The sequence below is a fragment of the Pteropus alecto genome, unplaced genomic scaffold, assembly GCF_000325575.1.
Source record: "Pteropus alecto unplaced genomic scaffold, ASM32557v1 scaffold44, whole genome shotgun sequence".
Classification (NCBI taxonomy): Eukaryota; Metazoa; Chordata; class Mammalia; order Chiroptera; family Pteropodidae; genus Pteropus; species Pteropus alecto.
Genome location: NW_006436812.1, coordinates 4,230,900 through 4,252,396, shown reverse-complemented (window position 1 = coordinate 4,252,396; position 21,497 = coordinate 4,230,900). Strand labels below are relative to the sequence as shown.

Sequence of the window (21,497 nt, the reverse complement as noted above, 5' to 3'; positions counted from 1 at the left end):
CCTTTATCCTCTCTCTCCAGACTCTGGCAACAACCATTATACTTGATGTCTTTACAATTTTGACTATTCTAACTACCTCATATAGGTGGAATCATACAGTATTTGTCCTTTTGTGTCTGGCCTCCTTGACTAAGCATAATGTTTTCAGGTTCATCCATGTTATAACATGTATCGTTATTAACTTTTATGGCTGACTAATGTATATACCACATTTTGTTTTCCATTCATCTGTCAATGGATACTTGGGTCACTTTCATGTCTTAGCTTTTGTGAATAATGCGATTAACATGGGTATACAAATATCTCTTTGAGACCCTGCATTCAATTTTTGGGGGTATATACCCAGATAGAATCTCAGGGTCATATGGTAATTCTATTTTTAATTTTTTTAGGAACTGCCGCACTGTTTTCCACAGCAGCTTTACCGTTTTACCCTCACATCGAGAGTGTATAAGGATTCCAATTTCTTCACATTCTCACCATTAGTTGTTTTCTGGTTTTTTGGTAGTAACCATCCTAATGGATATGAGGTTGTATTTCATCGTAGTCTTGATTTGCATTTACCTAATGATTAGTGATATTGAGCATCTTTTCATATGCTTATTGGCCATTTATACATCTTCTTTGAGAAATATCTGTTCAAATCTTGCCTAGTTTTGAATCAGGTTTTTTTTATCATTGTCAAATTTTAGGAGTTCTCTATATTTTCTGGATATTAATTCCTTATCAGATATACGATTTGCAAATATTTTCTCCCATCCTGTGGGTTGCCTTTTTATTCTGTGGATAATGTCTTTTGATGCACAAAATCATTTAATTTTTATGAAGTTCAATTTATCTATTTTTTCTTTTGTTACTTGTGCCTTTGGTGTCATATTCAAGATATCATGACCAAATTCAATGTCATGAGGCTTCGTCCTATATTTTCTTCTAGAAGTTTTATTGTCTTATATATTACATCTAGGTCCTTGATCCACTTTGGATTAATTTTTGTATACAGTATTAAATAAGAGTCCAACTTCATTCTTTTGCATGTGGATATCTAGTTTTCATGGCACCATTTGTTGAAAAGACTGTTCTTTCCTTATTGAATAGTCATGACATCTTTGTTAAAACTCATTTGACCGTATTATGTGTTTCTTTCTAGGTTGTCTATTCAATTCAGTTGGTCTATTTGTCTTTAGGCTAATATCACAATGTTTTGATTACTATAGATTTGTAGTAAGTTTTGAAATTAATAAGTGTGAGGCCTCCGGTTTTGTTCCTCTTTTAAAAGATTGTTTTGGCTCTTTGGGGTATCTTGACATGCCATATGAATTTTAGGATGGGTTTTTCTATTTCTGTAAAAGAAGTCAGAGTTTTGGTAGGGAGTGCATTGATTCTGTAAATAGCTTTGGGTGGTATTGACATTCTAACAATATTAAGTCTTCTAGTCCATGAACGTAGGATGTTTCTATTTATTTTTGTCTTCTTTCAGCAACATTTTATAGTTTTCATTGCATAAGTGTTTTTACCTTCTTGGTTAACTCCTAATCATTTTATTCTATTATTTTTATGCTATTGTGAATGAAGCTGTTTTTGTAATTTTCTTTTCATATTATTTATTGTTCATGTATAGAAATGCAACTGATTTTCGTGTTTCGATTTTGTATCTTGCTACAATTTTTTGGAAAAGATTCTGTAGGATTGGATTTATTTCTTCTTTAAATGTTTGGTATAATTCACCAGGGAAGCTATCAGGTCCATGGCTTTCCTTGTTGGGGGATTTCTGATTACTGATTACTCCTTATTAGCAACAGGTCTATTCAGGTTTTCTATTTAGTTTTGGAAGTTTAGGGATTTATCTGTTTCAGCAAAGTTATATGGTTTGTTGGTATACTCTCTTAAAATCCTTTTCATTTGTTCAATGGGTAGTAATTTCTCTACTGTCATTTCTAATTTTAGTAACTTGAGTCTTTTTTCTTTTCTTAGTCCATCTAGCTAAAGGTTTGTCAATTTTGTTGATTTTTTTTATATCATTGAGTTTTCTCTATTGTTTTTCTATTCTCTATTTCATGTATCTCTAATCTTTATTACTTTCTTCCTTCTGCCAGCTTTGAGTTTAGTTTGTTCTTCTTTTTCTAGTTCCTTAAGTTGTAAATTTAAGTTGTCAATTTGAGATATTTCTTGTTTTTAATTTTTTACCACATTTTTTATTAAATAATTTTTATTTTTATCTTTTTAATTTTTTATTTTTCAATTACAGTTGACATCACTATTATATTAGTTCCAGGTGTACAACATAGTGATTGGACATTAATATAACACATGAAGTGAAAACTCCAATAAATCTAGTACCATCTGACACCATTCATAGTTATTACAATATTATTGACTATATTCCTTATGCTATACTTTACATCTCCATGACTATTTTGTAACTACTAATTGGTACTTTTTAATCCCTTCCCCTTTTTCATTCACCCTTCCCCTATCCCCCTCCCATCTAGCAAGCATCAAAATGTTCTCTGTATATATGAGTTTGTTTCCGTTTTATTTGTTTATTTTGGTTTTTAGATTCTATATGGAAGTGAAATCATATGGCATTTGTCTTTCTCTGTCTGACGTACTCCACTCAGCACAATACCCTCTAGTTTCATCTATGTTGTTGCAGATGGCAAGATTTTATTCTTTTTCATGGCTGAGTAATATTTTATCGTATTTATGTACCACCTCTACATTATCTATTCACCCATTGATGGACACCCTGGTTGCCTCTAAATCTTGTTTAATGTAAATAATGCTGCAGTTAACATATAGGTGTACATGTCCCTTTGAAGTTATGTTTCGAGTTTCTTCACAGAAATGGGATTTCACAGAAGTGGGATTATTGGTTCCTTCTTTGTTTCTTGTTATAGCCTTTGTTTTAAAGTCTATTTTGTCTGATAAAAGTAAGGGTCATGTTTTCTTATCCATTCAGCTGACTTATGTCTTTTGATTGGAACGTTTAATCCATTTACATTTAAAGTAATTGTTGATAAATATGTTGTTATTGCCAATTTATTTTTCCTATTTTAAATCTTTCTTCTTCTTCTTCTTCTTAAAGAAATATCTTTAACATTTCTCATAATACTAATTTGGTGGTGATGAACTTTAGTTTTTTCTTGTCTGGGAAGCTCTTTATCTGTTCCTCAAGTCTAAATGATAGGTTTACTGAGTAGAGTAATCTTGGTTGTAGGTCCTTGCTTCCCTTTGTAGGTCCTTGCTTTTTATCACTTTGAGTATTTCATGCCAATCCCGTCTTGGCCTGTAAAGTTTCTGTTGAGAAATCAGTTGATAGTCTTATGGAAGCTCCCTTGTAGGTAACTAACTGCTTCTCCCTTGCTGCTTTTAAGATTCTCTCTCTGTCTTTAAACTTTGGCATTTTAATTATGATATGTCTTGGTGTGGGCTTCTTTGAATTCATTTTGCTTGGAACTCTCTGCACTTCCTGATCTCGTATGCCTATTTCCTTTGCCAGATTAGGGAAGTTTTCTGTCATTATTTCTTCAAATATGTTTTTAATTCCTTGCTCTCTCTCTTCTCCTTCTGGTACCCCTATGATGTTAATGTCAGTACACTTGATGTTGTCTCAGAGGCCCCTTAAACTGTCCTCATTTTTTTGGAGTCTTTGTTCTTTTTGCTGTTCTGAATGAGTGTTTTCTGCTGCCTTATCTTCCAAATCACTGACTCAGTCCTCTGCTTCATCTAACCTACTGTTGATTCCCTCTAATATATTCTTTATTTCTGTTACTGTATTCATTTATGGATGGTTCTTTTTTATGTTTTCTATCTCAGTTTTTATGTTCCAATCTCTTTGTTGAAGTTCTCATTGAAATCATTGAGCATCCTTATAACTAGTGTTTTTGAACTCTGCGTCTGGTAGATTGCTTGTCTCCATTTTGTTTAGTTCCTTTTCTGGAGCTTTGTTCTATCCTTTCATTTGAGACATGTTTCTTTGTCTCTCCATTTTGGCTGGCTCCTTGTGTTTGTTTCTATGTATTAGGTAGAGCTGCTATGTTTCCCAGTGTTAGTAGAGTGAACTCATGTAGTAGATGTCCTGTGGGGTGCATTCTCCTTGGTCAGCTGAGCCGGGTACTCCAGGTGTGTCCCTGGTGTGGGTTGTGTGTGCCCTCCTGTTGTGGTCGAGCTTTGGTTGTTGTTTGCATGTCAATGGGAAATATGGACCCTCAGGCTGATTGGTTTTGAGGACTGGCTATGACTACAGTGGAGAAGCTGTTGTTCAGGGGCTGATCCTACAGAATAGGATTTGCTTTGGAGGGCTCTGGTGCCTGCCCAGTCTGCCCTGTATCATTTGTAGGGATGGTTGGATGATGCTCTGTTGTGGTCCGAAGCTGGCCACCATGTGTGTTGGTTCTGAGGCCTCTTAGGAGTACCTCTGTTGCCGACCAAGGTCAGCCGCTTCATGTACCCTTCCTGGAGCCACTTGATATGTGCTACAAAGTGATGTGCCGATGGTTGCCACTTTTGCTAAGCTTGGAGATGCCTGGGAGAGACTAAGCTGAAAATAGAGGCCAGCTGCTACTAGTGCTGGGCTTGAGGCTTTTTAGAAGGAGGTTCAGGGCACACCAAAGCCAGATGCTGCTTGTTTGGGGGTTGTGAACCTTTAAGAGATTTTAGGAAAGTCCATAGCATGAGCCAGGACAGGCTATTTGTATGGAAAAGCTACTAGAAGTGGCTTGGGTGGGCCCATAAATTGGATGGGGCAGGGTATCAGGGAATCACCAAGGTAGGGTGAAGAGCATTAGCTAGGTCAATGGAGTCTCAGATATGGCGTCTGCCTATGTCTGCACCCTGGATGGACGGGAGGGCTTAACAAAAGAACAATGGCTTCTGCCAGCACTTCTATGTGGGAGAAAGCTGCCCTCCCGGCCCTTGCCTTAAAGCCAGACAATTCAGTTCCTCTCCATATATCCCTGATGACTTTTGAGCTGCTCCCCAAACACTGAAGCTCAGAGTGAGTCATTCTGTCAATAAGTCCATGTATGGGCACTTTAAAAGTACCCGTGCGCCTGGGACTCCAGCAGCCCTTTGTCTCACTCAGTCATAATTTCTGCTGGTTTTCACAGCCAGAAGTTGTGGGGACTTCTCTTCTTGGTGCTGGGGAGCCTGGTGTGGGGCTGGTGTGGTCACCCGTGGGACCCTTTACTCCTCACGGGTGACCTCCACAGCCGAGATATGTCTACTGATTTTTAACCTCCACAAGTGGGTGTGGAACCAGCCTGTTCCACATCTCTGCCCGTGCTACCAGTCACCAGGGGGCTTCTTCTGTATATCCTTAGTTAAAGGACTTCTGTTCAGCTAGACTTCAGGTGATTCTCAATGATGGTTGCTCTGTAGTTTAGTTGTAATTTTGATGTGGTTGTGAGAGGAGGCAAGCACAGTGTTTACTTACTCCAGCATCTTGACCGGAAATCCTTTAGTTTTATTAATATAAGTATTACAGCTGTCATTTTCCCTCTTAGCAACACTTTCGATGTGTCCTATAAGTTTGGTATGTTGTGTTTTCATTTTCGTTCATCTCTGAGTATTTTCTAATTTCCGTTGTGATTTCTTCTTTAATACATTAGTTATATGAAAGTGTGTGTTGTTTAATTTCCACAATTTGGTCAATTTCCCAGTTTTCCTTGTTATCAGCATCTAACTTCATCCCATTGTGGTTGGAGAAGACACTTCGTATGATACATATCTTTTCAAATTTATTGACTTAATTTGTGACCTAACACATAGTCTGTTCTGGAAAATGTCCCATGTGCACTTGAGAAGAAAGTGGTGTTGTTGGGTAGAGTGATTTGTTAGATCTAGTAGATTTATTGTGTTGTCTTCTATTTCCTTATTTGTCTTCTGCCTGATTGTTCTATCTATTATGGTGAGTGGGGTATTAAGTCTCCAACTATTATTGTAGAATGTCTTATTTCTTCAATTCTGTCCATTTTTGCTTCATATATTTTGATTACCTATCACTAGGTACATAATGTTTATAATTATTATATATTTTTGCTGTTTTGAAACTTTTATTAATATACAATGTCCTTCTTTGTTGCTTGTAAACTCTTTTGATTTAAAGTCTCTTTTGTCTGACATCATTGTAGCCACCCCTGCTCTCTTTGGGGTGCTATTTTCATGGAATATCTTTTCCATCCTTTTGGTTTCAATCTATTTGTGTCTTTGTGTGTTTCTCATAGACAGTATATAGTTGGATCATGGGTTTTTATTCATTCTACCCGTTTCCATTTCCCAGAGGTAACTCTCTGATTGGAGAGTTTAATCCATCTACATTTACACTTAAAGTAATTACTGATAAGGAAGGACTTATTTCTGTTGTTTTCTTTATGCTTTATAGCTTCCCCCTTCATTTCTTGCATTACTGTCTTCTTCTGTGTTTAGTTGATTGCTTGTAATGAAATTTTTTTTCATTCTCTTTGTGTATATACTATAGCTATTTTCTTTGTGGTTAGTATGAGATTACATTTAACATCCTAAAATTATAATACTCTAATTTGAATTTATTCTAGCTTAATTTCAATAACATACAAAACTTTCCTCCTTTACATCCCCGTCCCTACCTTTTTTGATTATTGATGTCATGGTATTACATTACATCTTTATACATTGTGTGCATAAAACATAAACTAATAATTTTTTAAAATTTATTAGTCCTTTAACTTATGCAGAAAACAAAATTTGGAGTTACAAACCAAAGATACAGTAATACTAGTTTGTAAACTAATAATTATTTTTTCTTTAAATGTGTTGGTCTCTTAAATCATGTAGAAAACAAAAAGTATAGTTACAAACCATTGTTACAATAATACTGGTGTTTATAATTTTCCATGTATTTACTTTTTTTGAGAACTTTATTTTTCCATATAGCTTTGAGTTATCACTGTCTAGTGTCCTTTCATTTTACTCTGCAGGACTCCCTGAGTATTTCTTGCAGGACAGGTCTGGGGATCACACTCTCAGTTTTCTTTATCTGAGAATCTTAATTTCCCCCCTACTTTTAAAGGACAGTTTTGCTGAATATAAGACTCTTGGTTGGAGGTTTTTTCTTTGAACACTTTAAATATATCAGCCTGCTATTGTCTGGCCTCCAAAGTTTCTGATGAGAAGTCTGCTGAAAATCTTATTGAGGATCATTTGTATGTGATGATTTGCTTTTATCTAATTTCAAGATTCTCTCTTTGTCTTTTGAAAGTTTGATTATAATTTGTCTTGGTGTGGATCTCTTTGAATTAATCTTACTTGGAGTTTGTTGAGCTTCCTGGATGTTTTATAGTGTATTTTATTTAGAAAAAAATAAGATGCAGGGGAAAATTCATAGGATTCCATTTTTTTCTTAGAGGATATTATTTTTGGCTACAGAAAATTCAGAAATATATGACAGTGGGATTAAGGAATTATTTCTTATTTTGTGAACTTCAATTGCTTAGATTTTGCTAACAAACATTTATTTCTTCTCTCCCTCATTTAACTAGATTGATCACAGAATTACAAAAGTAATATGTGCTCCTTAAAAACATTGAAATAATACAAAAGTAAAGTATACACCTCGTTTCCATTTCCCAGAGGTAACTCTCTGGTTGGTGGCGTTTTTTTGTTTTGTTTTGTTTTGTTTTTAAATATTAGGTGCTAGTGCAATAGGTCAAATGAAAGAAATAAAAGGTATCAAGATTGAAAAAATAAAAAATAAATTTGTCAGTATTCACAGTTGACATGATTATATACATTGAAAATCCAATGTATAAATCGAACTATCAGAACTAATATGTGAACTTAGTAAGGTTTCTGGACACAAGATTGATGCACAAAAAAAGTCAGTTATATTTGTACTTACCAGCAACAATCAAATTGAAATTTAAAAATTTAAATACTATTTAAAGAATATTTGAGATCTTGCTTCCTGTCATATGTCATCAATTTGTCTCAAATAAAATCTTTAAAAAATTTTTTTAGAAAACATTTAAAAATCTAATGTCTAGGAATAAATCTAGGAAAACATTTGTAAGACTTCTACACTGAAAACTATAAAACAATACTAAGAGAAATGAAAGAAGACCTAACGGAGAGATTTACCATGTTTACTGATTGGAAGATTTTGTAATATTAAGATGTCAATTTTTCCCAAATTGATCTATAGATTGAATAACACCCCAATCAAAATCCCAACAGGCTGTTTTTGAGGGGGGCGGGGTGGATATGGCAAGCTGATTCTAAAACATATATATAAATGCAAAAGACCCTGGAATAGCCAAAGTAGTTTTGAAAAAGAAGAACAAAGCTGGAGGATTTACACTAAACAATACTAAAGAATTAGTATAGAGCTATAGGTATTGGCATACGGGCAGACAAATAGACCAATGCAATAGAATAGCGGGTCCAGAAACAGACCCATGCATATATGATTTACAAGGGCTCCACTGCACTTCAGTGGGGAAAGAATGGTCTTTGCATTAAATCGTGCTGCTTAATAAGATATATGAGAAAAACGAATGTTCACCCCTACCTCACACCAAACACAAAAATTAATTCAAGCTGGGTCATAGATAAAAATGTGAATGCTAACACAATCAATCCTCTAGAAAAAATATAGTAGAATATCTTTATGAACTTGAGCTACATAAAGACTAAACAGAACACAAAAGCACTAACCATGAAAGGAAAGAACAATCAATGTATTGGGATTCATTAAAACTAAGAATATCTGTCATTAGAAGACAGCATTAAAAGGGTGACAAAGCAAACTACTGACTGGGAGAGGATGTCCCAAACACATAAAAAAAAAATCAGTAAGAAACAGATAGCTTAATTTTAAAATGGGTCAAAAATTGAAGATACATCACAAAAGAGAATATCACTAGTCATCAGAGAAATGCAAATTAAAATCACTTTAGAAAAATGTTTGGTAGTAATAAGGCTAAATTATTTCTGTGACCCAGCAATTCCTCTCCTGGGTATATACCTATGAGTATTTAAGTCCACCAAAACACAGAACCAGAATGTTCATAGCAACTTTACTCATAATGTCCAAAAAAAAGTAGAAACAACCAATGTCCATAAACAATAGAATGGAATTTTGGGGGTATGTTCATACAATCGAATTTTACATAATAAAGAAAAAGAACAAACTACTGACATGCTCAACAATATGACTGACTCTCGCAGACATGATGAGTGAAAGAAATATGACACCAAAAAGAACGCACTTTGTGATCCCATTTATGGGTTATCCTTAGGGGCAGTTCTGACTAGACAGAGACATGAAAGAGAATTCTGGGGTGCTGGAAACTTCTATATATTATCTGGATGGTGTACACACAGGTGTATACATATATAAAAATCCATTGACCTCATTTTATTATCTATATGTTATAACTCAATTTTATGTATTTATTTTTATTTTTATTATTATTATTTTATGCCTACAGCACCTGGTCTTCCTAGGTGGTCTCCCATCCAAATACTAACCAGGCCCGACCCTGCTTAGCTTCCAAAATCAGACAGGATTGGGCTTGTTCAGGGTGGCATGGCCATAGACTATGGACCGTGGCTCCATTGGGGCACAAACCCAGGACCTTCTATGTACAAAGCAGACGTGCTAACCGCTACACTATCGAACCACGTCTTATAACTCAATTTTTTAAAAGTTATGCTAGCAGCTATTTAAAAACTAAAATTAAAAAAAAAAACTAAAATATATGTAACCCCAAATGAAACCATGCTACTGCACCCTCTTAGTACAACTAGGACCTCTGTCCTGCTTTTGGATTAGGCGATGTCAGGGATGGCTCAGGAATGGACACAGCCTCTTGTTGTTGAATGGCCAGGTGCACCTGCCAGGTGACAAACTGTGCTGCTGCTGGGGTGAGATGGTAGCCAAGCCCAGTGCTTCTCAGTTCTGGCAGAACATTGTCTCTTCAACTATTTTTTATTTTTAAATTTTTTTGTTAAATTTATTGTGGTGACATTGATAAATAAAATTATATAGGTTTCAAGTACATAATTCAATAATACATCATATGTATATTGCATTGTACATTCACCACCCAAAAGTAAATCTCCTTCCATCACTATATATTTGAGAGAACTATTTTTTAATTTAATTTTTTATTGTAGTAAAATATGCATAAGATAAAATTTACCATTTTAATTTTTTTAAGTGTGCAATTCAGTGGCATTAAGTACATTTACAATGTGGTACAACCATCACCACCATCTACCTCTAGAAGTTTTTCATCCTCCCAAACGGAAACTGTGCCTATTAAACACTAACTCCCCCTCCCTACTCCTCCAGCCCCAGACACCACTATTCTACTTTCTGTGTGAATTTGATGACTCTTGGGACCTCACATAAGTGGAATCATACAGTATTTGTCCTTTTGCATCTGACATCTTTCACTGAACATAATGTTTTCCAAGTTCATCTAGGTTGTAACCTGTATCAGAATTTTATTCCTTTTTAAGGCTAAATAATATTCCATTTTATGGCTAGACCATATTTTGTTTATTCTTTCATCTGTCTATGGCCACTTGGGTTGTTTCTACCTTTTGGCTCTTATGAATAATGCTACTAGGAACATGGGTGTACAAATATCTGTTCAAGTCCCTGCTTTCAATTCTTTTGGGTCTGTGTACCAAGAAGTGAAATTGCTGGGTCATAAGGGCATTCTATGCAGCAATATTTTTAAAAAGCCACTGCTCAGCCCAAACCACCCAGAGATTTAGTTGGCCTGGGGTAGGGCCCCAACATGGAATATGTTAAAGCTACCCAGGTGATTCTAATGACCAGCCAGAGCTGAGAAACACTGGACCAGAAAGTGGCTGAGAAAGTAACAAAGGAGGGGCATTAGCAGGCAAGAGTGAGGAAATGGCAGTGCCTCTGTGTGCCTGGGAAGGTCAGAAGGGCGAACCTCCAACTCCACCTCTGTAATTCCATTAGCCTCTCAGTGTTGGGGGTCAATCTTCCCTCCTGATCAGACAGCCATCTTTCCTGCCCTGCCGACCTCAGGCGTAGGGTTGCGAGATTTATCAAAGTAAGATACAGGACACTCAGTGAAATCTAAATTTCAGAAAAACAACAGATAATTTTTTTAGTATAAGTATAACCCAAGTAATACTTTTTTAAGTATCACTGTTTATCTGAAATTCAAATTTAACAGGGTATGCTGTTAAATTTGACCTAGTACCCCTACTCAGGACCTACTCTGATAGAATCCTCTCTCCCCAAGTGGGCATTCACATTTAGATACCTTGTCTTAATAAGGACAGAAGAAGAGACACCAACAGATGGGCCAGGAAGTACCGCACTCCCATGACCTCCCAGGAGCAGCATCAGAGGCTGATGAGGGGGTCTCCCCCAGTGGGGCAGCTACCTGGCCACCTGGGAACAGGCCATGCATGCAGCCCCAGATGCCACCTCAGCAGAGTGGAATCTACCACAGATGTCTGAGTGGGGTGACGTCCAGTGGCCATGCGCACCACCAGTGACAGGCAGCTCCTACCCAGTGCAGACAGCCTCCCGTGAGAGCAGCAGGAAGCCTTGCAAGCCCAGCTTGAAGAGGGGAGGACCGAGGGCAGGTGGGCTAGAGATCTTCAGTCTGCAGAGGGTCTGAGCTGCAGTGGGCAGGGCAAGGCCAGATGGACAATTGGGGGACTACTGCCACTTCCCTGGAGCAGGGCTTCCGCATCCCCATCTGTCTCTGAAAGCTTCATTTTGGGGTTAGGGTGACCTGTGCTCCCTGGTGTTAGTGTCGCTCAGGCCCATCCCTCAGGCTGGTCAATTGAGCTTCTGCCTCATCCCTGAGAAGACCCAGATCCCAATTTACTCGTTGTCTCTGCCAGTGAGTCCCATCTTGTCCTATGCTTCCCTCCTAGGGGCTTCAGCCTTAGCTGTCTCCTTGGCCTGTATTCAAACAGTGGCCTCTGCATTGGTGATTATAGGGGGCGCACAATGCTGACTTCTCGCCTGGGCCACCTGTATCTCAGGCCACAGCTTCTTGGCTGCTCCTCTCTCCTGACTTGAAACCAAACAGCCTTTCCCAGAGGAGGGAGGAAATGGTGCCTTTGCTGCAGGACATGGCCTTCCTAATTGTACTGGTCCCTGGAAACCTAGTGGGAAGATGGGGACAAGCTCATTCCTGGGAAGCCCAGCATCCCTGGGACAGAGGAGTGGATGCTCAGTCTATACTCCTGCCTGGGAGTCAGCTGCCAGGTAGCCCGTGGTGACCAAGAGTGAGCCCCTGGGCTCAGGACAAGCATGTGCCCCCATTGAGGGCCCCAGGAGCCTAGCCATTAGGGAGGACCTCAGCTCAGCACCTCTTCTCAGAAGCCCTCCATGTTCTGTTCTCAGAATGATGAGCCTCATGTCCATCCAAGGGTTTGGCTGGGAGAGGCCCCTGGGGGCTGCTCACCTGATATGAGGCAGCATTTATGGAGCAGGCACTAGTTCCTGGACCCCACTCTACTTGCTCCATTTCCCTTGGCCCTCAGGACCCTGGGACAGGTCTGGTATTGTCACCTCCATGTTACGGGGGAAGGGAGTACAGGAGTGGTACCCAGGTCTGTTGATTCCAAGTTTAGCCAGTGGACTGCACTGCTCGGCATCACTTCTGCCTGCCTACAGCACTTCCTGGCTACTTCCTGCTTCTCTTGTCCCATTACTGGTACCTAGGGATCTGGGCTTAGTCCCTTTGGCCATCCTTGGGCACGTTTGTTTATTCTATACCATGAACCAGTCCTGCCCAGCAGCTCATGGCACCCATGCAAACACCTTTCTGGAGCTACCCCGGCCACTCCTCCTCAGTGGCTCAGCTTCAGAAGTCATGGTCCTTCCTGCCAGCGGTTTCCTCGTCCTTCCCCATCCTGCACTGAGGCAGCCTGGACTCAACTTACCTCCTGGGCCTCATTGCCTCAGGGATGCCAAGATTGGGAGGCCGGGGGTGGCTCCATTTCAGCACTACTGTTCCAGTAGACAGAGGTATCTGGGCAGTGGTGGGGCTGTCCTGGGTCTCTCTGTGGCTAGTTGGCTGCGCTGCAAGCCCTCAAGATCTGTCCGGGGCAAGAATAAAGCCCATGCAGTCCACCAGCTCCCATAGTCCCTGAGCCCACCGACTATCACGGCAGCTGGGGCTTCTCACCTCTTCCTGTACTGGCTCCACCTCAACCCTCCTTCCTGTCTGATTTCAAAAGCCAACAGACAAATCGATGAGCCACAGCTGCCTCACCAGCTATCTGGCTTTGTCACCGCCCCATAAGTCAGAGAGGCAAGGAGTGCCACCAGGGTCTTGATTCAAGGACCCAGCACCCTGCAGACCTGACGCTCAGGAAAAAGTGGTCCAGTCAAAGCCACAAAGGAAAATAGACTCGCCATCAGTAGACCTTTGCTTTTTGGGGGGTGGTAGAGAAAGCAGGTGAACAGTGGGAATATTCAGTGTCTTACCCAAGGCCACACAGAGGGAAGCTGACTTTGCTGGGGCTGGATCTGTGTCCTCCCACTTTCAGGCCGGTGCGCTGTGACACACCATGGACCTCATTGCCCTTTCTAACCCCCTTTCCTTCTCTCTAGCACCCAAAAGCCACCTTCGACCCAACTGTACCCCACAATATCTTCCTGTGAGTCAAGGACACCCAAAGGCAGGTCAGCTACACCTTGAAACAGCAAGGTATAGCTGGCAGTTCACTCAGGCTCCTGGAGTTGGACCTCGGCATGTAGGCTGCACTGACAGGGTAGGTGTGAAGCAAAAGGACACGGCCCAGAGTGAAAAACATGAGATAAGTTACAATAGAGGAAAAATACAGTGATAGGGAAGAAGTCTCTTAGTGTGAAGCCACTGAGAGAAGCAGGTGACAAGGTGGGAGCCAAGTGACAGGGGCCTCAATTTTCCTCAGCAAGCAAGTTGGAGCCGGTGATGGTTGCAGAGCAAGAGAGTAGTGGGTTTGGATGCGTGCAGCAACTTGTGTATAAGGGGAGATGGGAGGAGGTATGTGTTCGTATTGTCCTCTTCTCAAGAGCTGTGTGTGGGTGATGGAGGGGAGGGGAGGGGACTGAGGCAGCAGATTAGAAGTGCTCCATACGATGACATCTTTCTGTGCCCCTCTTCCCACCTCCCTCCCATCAGTGCATTCTGAGAACCTAGCACACGGTGGCTACCCTCTGGAAGTCTGCTGAGGCTCTTGGCAGACAGAACGCAAACTGGTGGCTGCAGCCTGAGCCACAAGGTGCAGCAAAGGCAAAGGCATCTGAAACCAGGGCCACCCACAGGATGTTGGAAACCGCAGGGGCCTGGGGGTATCTGTCACATGAAAGAGGCCAAGAGCTCACTCTGCTTCTCCCTCCACAGCTCAGAATGGATGGTTCCTGTGCACAAGAGGAAACAGCCTCCTCCGTGGGGATTTCAGGGAACAGTCTGGAGTCAGCACTTTCCTGCCACCACCTTTTTTCCTCCCCCACCTTGAAGGGACGGGCCACCACCAGACAGGGGTGGTGATGGGCTCCCTCTGCCTGCTCTTCCGTAAGAAGCTAGGGAGCTTTCTCCTGACTCTCCCGGTGGTGTTTGTGTGTTTGGGGCAGGGTCTCCCCTGGTCATTCTCACTCTAGGGCTTTCTGTCCACCCAGAGCTGTGGTCAGCCCAAATAGCAGTAGTCTTGGCCCTTTTCAACTCAGTGACAGCTTGAGACTTCCTGCCTGTAGGGGTGTGGCCTTGCTGGGGGTTGTGTAGGTCCCTGGGGACCCCTCGCCTGGGCCCTGCTCTAGCTGGGCTGTGGTTCTCTTTTGATTGCCTTAAGTGACCATGCCCAGGCCATCACCAGGCCACAGGAAGTGGTACAGGCCCAGGAGCTCTTGTCACATTACCATGAAGTATTAGTGTCGCAGGTTTCGCCGATTAGTGAACATTCACTGCCCCAAGCTCAGCATGCTTTCTTCCAGTGCTAATTCCTCTTCACTGGCAGAGCAGAGCTTCTGGAAGGGAACCCCATACCCACTGTTTACCACTGGCTCTTCCAGCCTCTCTGCAGGCACTGGGAGAGGGCAGCTCTCATCACCAGTTTTTTCAACCAATCAACTGGCCCTAATTTCCCTGTTTCTGAGTCAGGTCTAATTTCCATGGAAGAGTCAAGGTTCTTTTCCTGGATACCACCAATTCTCTGTCCCTGATAGTTTCTCTACTGCAGTGTCTGGTTTTTAACCCCATTTCCTGTTATGAACACAGGTTTAGGCTTCGAACTGGAGCCCTAGCAGGCCCACTGCTGACCCCTGCTGGCTTCTGTGGGGCACGTCCTGCAGACCCGACAAGCCAGAGTATTGAGCCATCAGGCCTCTCACCTTTTCAGCCTTTACCTGGTCGGTGGCTTTTTACCTATTTTAACCCCTCCCCCAACATATCCTGGAGTTGGCAACGTTCTATGAATCCAGGAGAGAGGGCTCCCAGGCCTCTCCCAGGGGATCGTACCCAAAGCTGCATGTCAGGGTCCGTGGTCTCCAAGAGACAATGAAGCCTGGTAGTGTCCCCAAGTCACCTCCTACCTTCCTAACTTCATCTCACTTCCCTAAAACAGTCCATACTAGGGAAGATCAAGCCCTTCATTAAGAAACAGGTGGTACCTTCTAAACCAGGCCAGACTCCATCTTGAGTCTGATCAAAACAGCATCTGCCATTAGCTGTGTGACATCCCTCTGATTGTCTGCCCAAGGCAGCATGTGCAGGGAGGGCCAGGTCCTCCCCGCCCGGTCACGAACCAGGACACAATACATGTTCAAAGAACCCCATTTCACTTCCCTGAATGCTGCATGCCCAAGGCCTAGCTCACAAACCCTCTCTCCAGGAAGCCGTCCCTTGAACCACCTGAGCACTGGCTCTCGCACTGTGCACAGGACAGGTCAGAATCTGTCTCCTCCACTAAATGACCAAAAGTGCCAATTTGTTTCTGACCTCTGTCCCAGGGTCTTGTACACAGGTCAGAGCAGGTTTCACAAATCGTCCTGTTAAGATGCAAGTTTTGACTCAGAAGGTCTGGTGGCCTGAGCCTGCATCTGTGATAAAGCCCAAGTTGGGCTAATGGGCCTCGGGCTTCTTTTGAACATCAAGGGCTGGAGCTCATACTTGTTAAGGGCTCTCTTAATGTGGGGGTGCGGACAAACCTATGGATGAATGGACATCTGTCATCTAAGAACCAAAGCAAAAGGAGGGGCCAGCAGGCCTGGGTTACCCTTGAGATGAAGAACAGGCACAAAGGTCTTCTGCAGACATCCTCTGAGGACAACAGGGTGCTGTGGGTGAAGCTCACAGCCCGCTTCCCTCATTGTTCTTCTAGAGTGGAGAACCTGGAAAGTTTTCATAAAGGCTTTTTGTTTTTATTGCACATCATATAAAATTGACTGCACTGTATTTAAAACAGACAAGACATTCACAAGGATGCAGAAACTCAAACTCTTCTTTCCTGGGCCTCACCTGTGCTCCACACCGCTCCTGAGGCTGGAGGCAGCTTTAATACACACCAACTGAACCAGGTCACAAAGAACATGCTTATTTTGGGGGCTTAACAGCTATGCTGGGACCTTCCACACTGTCCAGTTTAGAAACTGCTGGTGACAATGACAGGTGTCTTGACAGGATGGCTGGGCCAACAGAGTACCTGGGGCATGGCAGTGTGGAAGGCCTGTGGACACCTGGTTTGCTGGTGGAGGCTGGGATTACAGCACAAGTGCTGAGAAGAAGGACAGGCAGGGCAGGCTGGACCCGGACATCCATCTCAGGACACAGATGACTGCACTGATGGATGCAGAGAGCAAAAGATGTGCCGAATCAGGCCTCACTCTGGCCAGCTGCTGGTGGCCCACTGCCCTTCTGAAACACACACTGGCCCAAGGGGGTTAAAGGGAGACAAACTGGGCATTGATAGAGGGAGGAGGCCAGGGGCCCTTAGTCCAGTGAGTGACATGCTCCAAATAGCACTCCAGGAAATGCGGTGGAGTGGAGCTCCAGCCCGGGAGCTCGTCACAACACCATGAATTGTAGGTGTTGCAGCTTTCACTGATTAGTTAGTGAACATTCCACTAGTGAACATTCTACATACACAGTGCCGTTGTCATTTTCACAGGGAGGGCGGATATGGACCTGGGGCCCAAAAATGCCTGTGGAGACCTGGCTAGCTGAAGGGGCTGCAGATCTCACAGACTGCTGATGGCCATGGGTGGGGAGCGGGGGACGGGCTGGTCGGTTTTGCCTCGCTTCTTCTTGCCTACAGGCTGCTGCCTCTTCCTCTCAAGCTTCTCTTTCCGGGCTGCAGCAGTGGTGAAGGTAATGCAGTGGGCATCCAGGAAGTCCAGCAGCTTCCCCGTGGTCATGCGGATGCCCTGCTGCTTCAGCTCGGCCTGCAGCTCTGCCAGCTCAAAGGGCTGGTAGAGCAGCACCTTGCGGTACAGTGCTGGCGTAGAGCGGATGTAGCGCCTCACTGCCTCCTCTGTGGTCACTGCTTGGACAGCTGCCTGTGAAGCACTGACCCCATCCTCACCCTCATCTTCTCCTGCAGACTCAAAGGCCACTCCAAACTCACAGGAAGAAGAACTGAAAAGAACCAGAGAGTATTTTGCAACACCCCTTCCCTCCAGCCCCCAAGACCAGGAGCCTCTCTGAAGGAAGAAGTGTGTTTCTATGTCCCCTGTGGAGCCTGGCCCATGGCATGGATGACCCCTCAGTGCTGTGTCCCCGGCACTCTAGCTGCTGGCCTGAGCGGGAACTTGCCCTCAGACAGAAACTTCTTGTTGGCTGCTGGCCCTCAAGGAGGTGTGCTGGGCTGGCCCCACTCGAGGGAGCATCCTGTGGGCTGAGGCCCACAGGGCACTGCCCTTTAACCCCATCTACGTTTCCTATAGTTTAAACTCAGAAGGCAACCGGTGTTTCTGAATACTGGCCCATCAAGGCCTTGCTTATGCCAGCTCTTGGACCCACTAGTCGGAGGACCTACGAAGCCACTGGCCCTGTCCTTCCATCTGGTTACCTTTGTGAGCTAAAGGAGCTGTCACCGCTGTCCACAGAAGTGGTCATGGATTTCTGAGAGGCCGGGAGCTGGGTGTCACCATCAGGGCTTAGGGGCACTTCTTCAGCTGGTAACATGCTCCGCGGGGAGATGCTTCCACCTGGCTGCTGCTTTCGATGTTGGGGGCCTTTGCTCTTAGCAGATTCCTTGGACCTTTGGGGAAGAAGGTCAGAAGTGGCCTCCAGGCTGGTGCACCCAGCTGCCCTTGAAGCCTTAGAGGTCTTGGTGGTGTGGGTCTGGCTGCAAGGAGCCTCCAGGAGCACCTGTGAGGATTGGCTCTCGTCCTCAGAGTCTGATTCCAGTGTCTGGTGAGTGTACTGGAATATCTCCTTCAGTTTCAGAACCATCTGGCGTTTGGGCAGAGGACGGACCCCAAACCTGAATGGAGAAACAGATGAACTTCAGCAAAGAGCAATTATTAACAAATTAATGGCTTTGCGTAACTGACATTTTAAGTTACACAAAGGTTAGTGTCTATCCTGCATACCAACTGAGCTTACTCTGAAGAATATTCTAGACGGGCTGTTCCCCCTGTTCTGAGTGACGATGGTGGCGATGACTTCACCAGGCCCCAGGTGAAGAGCAGCATTCATTGGGATGAGATAGTTCTGATGTTATTTTTAAAAATCAGGTCTCTTTACTCAGACTGTTAAGGCCAGGGTCCCATCTCCACCCACATGGGACATGGAGACCTGTTACCTGATGGGTGACCTGGAAGAGTCTCATTTCTTAGCTTCTTGAGGCCTGGGTAATTTGAAGAATAACATGAAGAGAGCCAGGAGGCATGAACCACACCCCCAGCGGCCCCCACCACCAGAGCCCAGGGTGGAGCCTGTGGCGGATCATTCAGCTTCCAGCCTTACTAAGCCTGGTCACTCATAGGAGGAAGGACCACTAATGAGCAAGCTTTCAAGAGCAACACCAACCTATCTAGTTCCTTCTTCAGTACGGGCGTCTCCATGATGGAATACTGTGGCATTGGTGTTATGGGCACTTTTGGGGGCAAGTTCTTCCTCCGATTAGCACCTTCTGGGTAGAATAAAAAACATGTTTCAGTATGAGGCACCTGAGTTTGCCAATTCTGACCCTGTTAGTGTCACTAAGAGAAATACTGCACTTAAAACCAATGAGGGCCACATCAGCCTTGTACAATGCTGATGCTGTATGAATGGGGTAGAAACAGATGAGTGACAGGGCAATGGCAGTGACTGCTAATGCTACAGAACTTATTTTGGGGATGATGAAAATGTTCTGGAATTAGATAGTGGTGATGGTTGTGGAATACTGTGAGTATACTAAAAATCACCGAACTGTACATTTTAAAGGGTGAATTTTATGCTATGTGAATAATGTCTCGGTAAAGCTGTTATTTTTTAAAAAGAAAACAGTATTTTAAAGACAAATGGGACAATTAGGAACAGATAGATGTTGGTTCTTATCTTTTTTATGAGCATGGAGCCCTTTGAAACACCAATGAAAACAACAGGCTCTGTCTCCTGAAAAATGCACAAAATTCTTTACATTATTTCAGAGTTTATCACTCCTTGAATCCCATCTCAGATTCAGATTAAGGTCCCCTGGTCTAAAGCCTCCCACTGCAGTTCTCACAGCACCACCTGGGAACCAGTTAGATATGCAAATTTTTGGTCACACCCCAGACCTTCCAAAGCAGAAGCTCTGTGGTGGGGCCTGGCCACAAGTGTTTTAAGAAGCTCCCCAGGAGATTCTGATGCTCACTCAAGGCTGAGAGCACTGAACAATGATGCCCACCTGGTCTAGGATTTTAGGAGGAAACGAAACACCCAGTCGCAGAGAGATGCTCTGCCTATAAGCTCTGCTTCCCCGTTACCAGTCACTGCTCAGTGCTACCCTACCCTTCCCTGCTCTCTCTGGATCTGTCCAGCTAGAGAGTAGGGGCAGCACCTTGAGGAGCTGACACTGGTGCTTTGATTGTCCCCTCTGACTGAAATGAGCTCAGGGATAAGGAAGGACCGAGGCCCAGAGCAGAACCCCCACACTTGCCCCATCTGTTGTTTTTACTAAGTTGAGATGAAATTCACATAATAAAATTTTAAAGTGAATAACTGAGTGGCACTTAGTATATTCACAGTATCGTGCAACCACCACCTCTATCTAAATGCAAAACATTTTCATCTCCCCAAAAAAAATTCCATACCCAGCAAGCAGTCACTCCCCATTCCCCTCTCAGCCTCTGGCAACATTAATCTGCTATCTATATGGGTTTGACTGTTCTGGACATTTCATCTACATGGAATCATAGAATGTATGGTCTTTTGTGACTGGCTTCTTTCACTTAACATTAGGCTTTCAAGATTCATCTGTGTTGTAGTATGTGTTAGTGCTTCGTTCCTTTTTATGACTGAATAATATTCCATTTCATGGATAGACCACATGATGGGTATTTGGGTTGTTTCTACCCACTGGCTATTGTGAATAGCGCTGCTGTGAACATCTGTAAACAAGGATTTATTTGAATCCTGACTTTAATTCTTTTGGACGTATATGTAAGAGTGGGACTGTTGGGTCACAACGGCAAATCTACGTTCAACTTTTTGAGGAACTGCACTTGCCCAATCTTAACGAACACAAAAGGTGTGTGTCTCGGCCTCTTGGAGGTACTGGTTCAGTTTTCTGGAGTCGGGTCCATAGGCAGGGATTTTTAACAAGTGCCCAAGCAAGCCGTAGGGACCAGGCAAGTTTAGGAAACCCTGACTTAGTGGCTAAGAAGTTTGATTGATAAGCTCATTCTTCCTGAACTGTAGATAGGGGTATGGAAGGCAAGGAAGGGGCTTGCTGCAGGTCAGCAGGCCCGTCAGCATCACCACCCAGTGTTGTCATTACTGATTTCTTCCCTGGCCCTTAGTGTAAAAGACAAACAACCTTGTCCACTACTCACTTGGCTTCTTTAACCCTTCTGATTTCTGAGCTCGATCAGTGCTCGGTGTCTGGGCCAGAGGAAGCACCTCTGGAGACTTCTGTTCTTCATCCCAATCATCCCACAGAGCTGAATTCAAGAAGCTCAGCCTGCTGCTCCCAGGGGAGCCGGCCCTAGGGGATTTCTCTTGAGACTTCCTACCGCCAATGCAACTTCCTCGGCCAGTGCAGCTTCCTCGGATGGGGGTCGTGCCCAGGAGTGCCGGGGAGTGGCAGTCACTATTGTGCCAGACTTCCCCCACCTTACCACCTGGGCTACTGGTGCTTAGGGGTCCGGTTCGCTCGAGGTTCAAATGGTCAATTGGAATTGGTGAGAGGGGTTCGACATGCCAACAGCTGTCATCAGATGGAATGGGGGGATTGCTGTCCAGCAGGAGGCTGCTGCTAGCCTGGCGGGAGGCCATCTCCTGCTCATCTTCACTGTCCTCCACCTCTACCACTTCACTCGCTGTGGCCTTTCAGCCGGC

At 43.5% G+C, this 21,497-nt stretch overlaps 2 protein-coding genes and 1 pseudogene across 2 annotated transcripts in view; all 3 read right to left on the bottom strand.

Moving 5' to 3' along the window:
* The window catches only part of NLRC3 (NLR family CARD domain containing 3), a 40,792-nt gene extending 24,539 nt beyond the window's left edge, over nt 1-16,253 (bottom strand). Inside the window, exon 1 of the mRNA XM_006913885.3 lies at nt 12,931-16,253. The gene's annotated coding sequence lies outside the window, so the exon portion shown is untranslated. The remainder of the gene's footprint in view (nt 1-12,930) is intronic.
* LOC112481672 lies at nt 9,459-9,577 on the bottom strand (annotated as a pseudogene).
* A 121-nt stretch (nt 16,254-16,374) lies between the features above and the next one.
* SLX4 (SLX4 structure-specific endonuclease subunit) overlaps nt 16,375-21,497 on the bottom strand; it is a 21,134-nt gene continuing 16,011 nt past the window's right edge. Inside the window, 4 exon segments of the mRNA XM_015591061.2 lie at nt 16,375-17,603; nt 18,037-18,453; nt 19,002-19,101; nt 20,993-21,497. The exon segment at nt 20,993-21,497 is cut by the window's right edge and continues 3 nt beyond it. Of these exon segments, the coding sequence (XP_015446547.1) occupies nt 17,207-17,603; nt 18,037-18,453; nt 19,002-19,101; nt 20,993-21,497 (1,419 nt within the window). The 3' untranslated portion in view covers nt 16,375-17,206.